This window comes from Gopherus flavomarginatus, chromosome 20 (assembly GCF_025201925.1).
Source record: "Gopherus flavomarginatus isolate rGopFla2 chromosome 20, rGopFla2.mat.asm, whole genome shotgun sequence".
Lineage (NCBI taxonomy): Eukaryota > Metazoa > Chordata > Testudines > Testudinidae > Gopherus > Gopherus flavomarginatus.
Genome location: NC_066636.1, coordinates 59,515 through 68,174, shown reverse-complemented (window position 1 = coordinate 68,174; position 8,660 = coordinate 59,515). Strand labels below are relative to the sequence as shown.

The following is an 8,660-nucleotide window of genomic DNA, read 5'->3' as shown; positions in this document are numbered from 1 at the left end:
CAGACACGTCTTGCAGCTCCTGTGGCTTCCCCAGGCCTGCTCGCTGGGCAAAGCTCCCCTGGCTGCTAAAGGACCTGGTGACTGGCCAGTCTGAGATGCCAACATGGGATGAACACAGACTGGGAACCCCAATGACCATGTATTCATACAAGGCCTTAGTGGCTGCAGAGCTCTCTACTGTCATGTGCTTTGCAGCAGGGCTGAGAAGCCTGGCTGGGTGGTGACAGGGCAGTCCCTGCCCCAGACTGCTCAGAGTCAACATGGGAAAGCTCACTCTAAAAATTGTTCCAGCACCACTGGTTCCAGCAGAACAGCGTCTGTATCTTCAACTTGGTAGCAAGCCATGGCCTCTGGTCACTGCTGCTGTGTTGTGCTGGCTGGGGACGGGCATGCTAGTCCCACTGCTCACTGGATGGAACTGGGTTGCTGGAGTGTGGGAGGATGTGTAGTAGGGTGCAAGCCTAGCTGAGCTTTGCATTATTGTGCAGAGCCCCAAGTCTGGCCCCCATGCTGTACAGGTGTGCTGTACAGCTTGGAATCATGCTGCATGGTCAGAGCTGCTGCTGACTCTGGTGCAGGGCATGGCCATGTCTGGATGTTTCTGAATGCTGAGTTCCTGTGATTTAAATTGCCGCACCTAGAGTGGCTAGGCCCTTACTGGTTTGGTTTCTGAGCTGGGAGGAGCAGTGTTCTCCAAGGGGTAGCTGTTTTGGCAGTTGACTCCCGAGCCCTCCATGTGAGGGCCCTGCAGGTGTAGCTGGTGGTTTGGTGTCTCTTAGTGCTTGGGCCCTTGGCCCTGGGTGCTAGCATGGAGCCCAGACAGACAAATGAACCCTGGAGGGTAAATCCCAGTCGAATGTGCAGCAGGGCAGGATGTTAAATCCTTGGCATTTTGTAACCAGCCTGAGGCTGTTGCAGTACCCCTCATCCTTTCTTGGAGGGGGCTGCTGGGAGGTGGGATCCACAGATGAAAGGGTTTCTCTGTGTAGGAGCCAGTTCTAGTGTCCCTGGGGGAGGGAGGGATGGGAACTAGGGTGTGCAGTGTCCTCACTGGTGTCCCCGATCGGTATGATCCTGAACAGAGAGGCCCTGTCCCAGCCTTTTGGAGCAGGGCACGCACTGTCCCCAGCCACTCTCACAGCATGATTGAGTAGCCGTGGTCTGTGTCCCCCTCTGGGGTGGCTGTGCTCCTGGGTGGAGAGGATCTGTCTTTGGCTGGAGTGGTGGCTGTGGCGCTGGCCCTTCCAGCACAGCTTGGAGAGCTCCCTGCGGAATTTGACACCAGCGAAGGCATAGACCAGGGGGTTGAGGCAGCAGTGCAGCAGGCCCAGCCCCTCCATCACCAGCAGCCCAAAGTCCAACACCCGCTCCAGAGCGCAGTGGCGGCCAATGTAGCCCAGGCGCTGCAGACTGTCCAGCAGCAGGAAGATGTGGAAGGGGGCCCAGCAAAGCACGAAGAGTGCCAGCAGCAGCAGCACCAGCCGCAGTGAGCGGTGCCTGGCCAGCAGCTGTGCCCAATGCAGGGTGCAGAAAATGCGGCCATAGCAGAAGAGCATCACCAGCAGTGGCAACAGGAAGCCTAGGAAGAAGGTGGTGAGGTGCAGCCTCACCCGCCAAGCCTGGGCCTCCTGGGCTTTGAAGCCCCAGTGGCAGATGGAGGCCTGGCCCTGGGGCTGGAAGGGCACGGTGCGGAAGTGCAGCTCCGGGACAGAGAGGGCCAGGCAGATGGCCCAGAGGAGGGCGCAGGCCAGGTGCAGGTGCAGGGCTTGCAGGCGCCGGTACAGCTGCACGGCATGCACGATGGCCAGATACCGGTCGATGCTGATGTCAGCGAGAAGCAGAATGCTGCTCTAGCTGTTTACTGCCAGCAGTGCCCCCACCAGCTTGCAGAGCACCTCCCCGAACACTCAGCCATGGGCAAACTGTGTAGCCTAGAAGGGCAGCCCTAGCACCAGCAATATGTCAGCCAGCGCCAGCTGGAAGAGATACCAGTCAGTGATGTGCCAGGGGCATTGTCGCTGTCCCAGCACCAGCCCATTCCCTGCCAGCCCCACCACAAAGACCAGGGTGAAGACTAGAGGGACGAAGTACCGTCCAAACTTGCTGACTGCATCCAGCCTGCAGGGGGCAGTGTCCTCGCTTATGTCCGGGTAGCCGCTGTAATCTTAGGAGGGGGAGAGAGAGCGAGGAGGGCTTACAGGGGATGCCAGACAGAGAAGTCAGTTTACGTGCCATCCATGCCATGCAGTTTACATGCCATCCATAGCCTTTGTGACCTTGCCAGGCAGGGGCGCCTGTGCTGACATCAGCATAACCTGGAATGGGGAATTAGAGGGGAATGACAGACCCACCAGTGACATCACCTGCCAAACCTTGCTGAGCCATGTGGAGTGGGGCTCTCTGTGGACAGCTTTTATTTTCTTCCACGTGCTTGCCGTTGGAGGAGGATGCTGGAGAGTCAGCTGAATAATAATGATTTGGACCTAGTTATGGCAAGGGGGCAGCTGGCAGCATTAGCAATCAAACATCATGATAGTCTCCTTGGTACCCCTGGCCTCCCCCATCTGTTACCTCAGTATTTGGGGGGGCAGGGACTCTTGTACAGCCCTGAGCACAATGGGGCCCCAAGCCTTGCATGGGCCCTGAAGGGGCCACACCCGCAGAAATGGAAATGGATGATGGGTAGACGTTTCAGACATTCCAGGTCCTTAGCCTCCTAAATCCCATTTTCAAGAGATGTAGGGATTTGAGATCCTTGAAAATGGCACTTTGATTTCTAAATCACTCGGTGTTGGTGAAAGTTTTACCTATGGGGCATATGCTGCTGGTATTATGGTAGGGTCCCTATAGGATACATTTGCCCTTCGTTCTTGCTGCTTTGAATGTGAAAACTCAGTGTGTTTCAGTTATTGTCCTGTTTAAAACATCTCTGGAGCTTTGTACAGTCATTTTGGCTTCGCAGTGCACATCTGTTGCCTTCTCATTCTGGCTCTAAGTTATGGGCCATAAATCATAGAATATAAGGGTTGGAAGGGACCTCAGGAGGTATCTAGTCCAACCCCCTGCTTTGAGCAGGACCATTCCCCAACTAAATCATCCCAATCAGGGCTTTGTCAAGCCTGACCATAAAAACCTCTAAGGAAGGAGATTCCACCACCTCCCTACGTAACTCATTCCAGAGCTTCACCACCCTCCTAGTGAAAAAGTTTTTCCTAATATCCAACCTAAACCTCCCTCACTGCAACTTGAGATCAGTACTGCTTGTTCTGTCATCTGCTGCCACTGAGAACAGTCTAGATCCCTTCCTCTTTGGAACCCCCTTTCAGGTAGTTGAAAGCAGCTATCAAATCACCCCTCATTCTTCTCTTCTGCAGACTAAATAATCCCAGTTTCCTCAGCCTCTCCTCATAAGTCATGTGCTGCAGCCTCCTAATCATTTTTGTGCCCTCTGCTGGACTCTTTCCAATTTTTCCACATCCTTGTAGTGGGGGGCCCAAAACTGGACACAGTACTCCAGATGAGGCCTCACCAATGCCGAATAGAGGGGAATGATCATGTCCCTTGATCTGCTGGCAATGCTCCTACTTATATGGCCCAAAATGCCATTAGCCTTCTTAACAACAAGGGAACACTGTTGACTCATATCCAGCTTCTTGTCCACTGTAACCCCTAGGTCCTTTTCTTCAGAACTGCTGCCTAGCCACTCAGTCCCTAGTGGTGTATGGGATTCTTCCATGCTAAGTGCAGGACTCTGCACTTGTCCTTGTTGACCCTCATCAGATTTCTTTTGGCCCAATCCTCTTATTTATCTAGGTCCCTCTGTATCCTATCTGTACCCTCCAAGGCTGCCTTTATCAGCTTCAAATGAGGAATGATCAAGTCTCATTCACTGCACAGCAGGAATGTGCCTTAGAATCATAGAATGTTAGGGTTGGAAGGGACCTCAGGAGGCTATCTAGTCCTACCCCCTGCTCAATGCAGGACCAATCCCCAGACAGATTTTTTGCCCCAGTTCCCCAGATGGCCCCCTCAAGGATTGAACTCATATCCCTGGCTTTAGCAGGCCAATGCTCACACCACTGAGCTATCCCTCCCCCCCTTCACTTACTATTAAACACATTAGGGTCAGGTTTGAAGAATGTAACCTGGAAGCCAGCCTCTGAACTCCCAGTCAGCCTAATTAGCATTCCCCAAGGCTAAAATATCACACCGGGGAAATGTGTCTAATAGAAGGCCCCCTCAGTCAGAGTCTGGACTCTGTGGCCATGGTCCCCATGACACTGTCTGACTTCTTGGGTGAATGGCTATTACTAATGCCTTTAACCCCTCTGGTTCAGAAATGATACATTTGGATTCCAGCATTCTTTCTGCCAGTGACCCTGTACAATTTAGACCAATAAATAGCAGTGTCACCCTGCCCTCTGACTTGGGGTGCCCTTTACACTCTAGCCTGCAAGTCGCTCCCGGCTATGTCTGTGCGTGCTGAAGCCAGCCAGCCACCCCTGGGCTCTCACCCGCCTTGGTTATAGAACTGGATCCCAACTCATTCCCAGATTTTCCTCTAGAAATCTTGGTCCTGTACTGCCCAGCTCTCTCCTGGACCATGCAAATATGTTAAGTCTCTGTTATTTCTTTAAGATAATCATATGCCAGCATATTATTTCAGAGTTCTTCAGACTCTTCCATTTACAGCCATGGGATTAGATAAAACAGTAAAAGAAATTTATTAACTATAAAGAGAGATTTTAAGTGAATACAAGTCATGAGGCATGAAAGTCAGAAATGGTTACAAGAAAAATAAAGATTAAAATGCAACTGGTGCCGCACGTAACAAACTATGTTAAATTCAAAGCAAAGTTTTTCTTACCACGCGTCCTCAACAGTCTTACTGACCAAACTTCTTAGACCAGGACCCCTTCTTCTGTTTAATGGCTTCTTCCTTTGCCCCTTCTTGCACAATGAATCAATGGACAGAAAGAGAGGGAGGAGGAGGTGTTTTGTGGTTTTTGTCCACCTTTTTAGAGAGTCAGGGCACCTCTTGGAAAACATTTCCAGATGAGATTCAGAAGAGCGTGCCCATAGGTAAGTATTTCTCTGCTGGTTTCCCCCTGTTTGAACTCCCTTTGTCTCCCTTTGTGCTTAATGACTCTGTTTACTGCTTATATGCAAATTAAGCACAGCACACATTCCTTTGTTTGAGACAAACCTCAGTTTGGAACACATGTTAATAACATCTGTCAGAGTTCCTTCCCCACTCTAAACTTTAGGGTACAGATGTAGGGACCCACATGAAAGACCCCCTAAGCTTATTTACCAGCTTAGGTTAACAGTAAGCTGCCACCACCAAGCATGTTCCAAATTTTAGGGGAGAGCCACTTGGAACTCTGCCTTCCCCCAAATATTTCCCAAGTCCCTAACCCCCCCTTTCCTGGGCAGATTTGAGACTAATTACTCCCCCTCAGTCCTTACACCCCTTTTCCTGGGTCGGCTTGAGAGTATACCCTCACCAATTAGTCCTGGTGAACACAGTTCCAAACCCGTTGGATCTTAAAACAATGAAAAATCAATCAGATTCTTAAAAGAAGGATTTTATTAAAAAAAAAGGGTAAAGTTTATCTCGTAAAATCAGGATGGAAATAACTTTACAGTGTAATAAGATTCAAAGAGCCCAGAGGAACCCTCTCTAGCCTTAGTTTCAAAGTTACAGCAAAACAGGAAAATGCTCCCTCTAGCAAAGGAACATTTACAAGTTGAGAAAACAAAAATAAAACTAACACGTCTTGCCTGGCTGTTTCTTACAAGTTTGAAATATGAGAGACTTGTGCAGAAAGATTTGGAGAACATGCATTGATGTCTGGTCCCTCTTAGTCCCAAGAGAGAACACCACCCAAAACAAAGAGCACAAACAAAAGCCTCCCCCACCCTTGCCCCAAGATTTGAAAGTATATTGTCCCCATATTGGTCCTTTGGGTCAGGTGTCAGGCAGGTTACCTGAGCTTCTTAACCCTTTACAGGTAAAAGAATTTTGGTGCTTCTGGTCAGGAGGGATTTTATAGAATTGTATACAGGAGAGTTGTTACCCTTCCCTTTATGGTTATACGATTTCCCTGAAGGATGTTGTCATAACTTCACATCCAAGGTTGCCACATACTTTTTATCAGGACAATATTGACAGCAAATTATGAGTTTTCAAATGATATCTTACAAGACATACCTTGTACGAATATTATTGCAATAATGTATAGGGTATGGGCTCAGGGAACTTTCTGTCACAGACCCCCTGCCTGTGACAAATTTATAGACAGTAAATTGAGCTTTGGAAAACACTTACCTCAGAAAAATTGTCATACACTGTGGTGAGGCCCATGTTTCCCATGGACTTGATTCTGCTGCTGCCCAGACTCTCCCTGATCATGCACTGAAACTAAAGGTGAGACCTGTAGCAAAAAGCAGAACTGTCCAGCAAGTAATCTTGTAACTAATAGAAAAGCTTCCAGTGATGAAAGAACTGTTTGTGTCAGGGAAAGAAACTACAGATAGGCAGAACTATGAGGCTTGGTGCAGACTAGCAGGGCCCCCCTATTGCAAAGATTTTAGGGAATGCCTTCTGTCTCCCATAACTTACACCAGCGTCTGTGTGTCTGGTAAATGATTAAATCTCTGGTCCATGTAGGTGAGGTTGATTCCTAGAGTCCTGGCTGCCCTATGACTGTTTTAATGAAGGAATCTGTTTTTCCACCAAACTGGAAGTAGGATGTCTGCTTGGAGAATAAGATCTTTGGAGGAAGGGGTAGGGGACAGGAAAGCTTTAATTTGCAAGGCTGTACTAGGTGGAGGGGAAGAAAGATTTGATCTGGGGCATCTGTGCCTGGAGGTGGCATGCATTGGACAACAGGCCATAACCTATTCTCCCCAAGAAGCGGCCTCTTGTGCAGTTTGATGCACTCTGTGAACCCTGCTGCTCTGGTGGCAATGGGAGCTGCAGTCTTGATTCCTGATGATGTGTGTTTCTGATGTGCTGCCAGCAGTTGTTTGTTTTCTTGTCTGAATGAGGCAGATGCCTCCATTGCAGGGCTGTGGAGCTAGAGGCATAGGCCACATCGCTGTCTTTAGGGCACATAAGGAAAGACTGGACCTTACTGATGATCATTCAATAGCAAGGGAGCAGGTCCCAAAATAGGATTTGCAGCATGCTGCCACTGGAGGTCTCTAGCAGGAATTCCTGAGCTGTCAGTATAATATCACTCACCATTGACTGAGCTGGCTTGGCTTTGCCTCAGTGTGTGTCAGTGTAACTGTTCAAAATGCCAACCTAAACACCGAGCAGCTCTGATTCCGAAACTGTGGTGTGCTTTTGTTTTACAAGCAATCAGCCCTGAGCACACTCTCGTTATCAGCATGTCTCATGGAAGGCACATCATCCTTGCTGTACACACCTCCACTTTCATCTTTGTGGGCTAATGCAGTGCTAGGCTGGGTAGATCTAGGGCTGGATCAATTTGGGATTTAATAATTTGGGTTATGGATGTGCCTCGAGGGTCCCAGTACCAATTGAAGACCCCCCTACTGCACTGGGCATCATATAGATGCTGAGATTGGAGGAGGGAAGGGGAAATTGCACTGGGTGTTGCACAAACCCCAGGTGAGATTCAGCCCACATTGTGCCAGGGAGGATGGCATTGCAGATTGCTGTGCAGGCTCTAGGACAGACTGGGGTCCTGTTGTCCTGGGTGCTGCACAGACAGAGACAGTCCCTGCCCCAAAGAGCTTGCAAAGGTTTGTGCATGTGAATATTGTTACTTGTATGCATTGCTGGGCTTGGCGGGAAAGCCCACTGGAGTCGCTGCTTGCGCATCATAGTGGGCATGTTAGGTCCAGTGTGAAGAGCCCATTAGGGATGTGTTGGGTTCAGCAAGAAGGCCCCCTTGGGGATGCTGCTGGCGAGTTGTTGGGAATGTGCTGGGATCGGTGGGAAGTCCCCATTGAGGATGCTGCTCATGTGTCACTGAGGAATTGTTGGGATCAGTGGAAAGGCCCCACTGCGGATGCTGCTCATGTGTCATCGAGGACATATTGGGATCTGTGGGAGGGCCCCATTGGGGATGCTGCTCATGTGTGATTGAGGACATGTTAGGATCTGTGGGAGGGCCCTGTTTGAGACATGATAGGTTGAGTGGGAAGAGCCCCATCGCGGGTGACAGGCTGGGAAGGAATGGCCCAATGTTGGATCTTATGTTAGGGCAACTCAGTAGGAGTTAGGATGAGGCACCACATGCTTTGTGTAGCCTGCTGAGCCATCACAGCCTTCCCATAGTGTCCAGGTGCTGCACATGTCCTAGGTGGACAGTCAGCTGCAGGCTGCATCCAGGTCCCTAGCCTGTAGGTGAAATCCCTAGTCTAGGTGGAATGTGGGATGTCACCTTTCTGCCTGGCACTCGCTTTCCCCTCAAGCTGATATAGCGGCTTTTCTCTCTCTTTGCTGCTGTTTCCCCCTCACTAGTTCCTGTTTCAGAGGTTACCCCTGAAGAGAAGGTGGAGTGATAACCCGCTCCTCTCCCTTCCCCCCCACTCCAGGCTAGGTCATTTGTCAACAGGTTTAAACCATGGGAGAGGAAATGTTCATGCTGATATGGTCACATGCTGATATGACCATCACACTG

At 50.0% G+C, this 8,660-nt stretch overlaps 1 protein-coding gene across 1 annotated transcript; it reads right to left on the bottom strand.

Annotated features, from left to right (window-relative positions):
- Positions 1-924: 924 nt before the first annotated feature.
- On the bottom strand, positions 925-7,867 carry LOC127038326 (C-X-C chemokine receptor type 3-2-like). The gene is given in 4 exon segments (XM_050930912.1): positions 925-1,007; positions 1,121-1,895; positions 1,953-2,164; positions 7,801-7,867. Coding segments are annotated over 4 exon segments (1,137 nt in total).
- Positions 7,868-8,660: the final 793 nt, after the last annotated feature.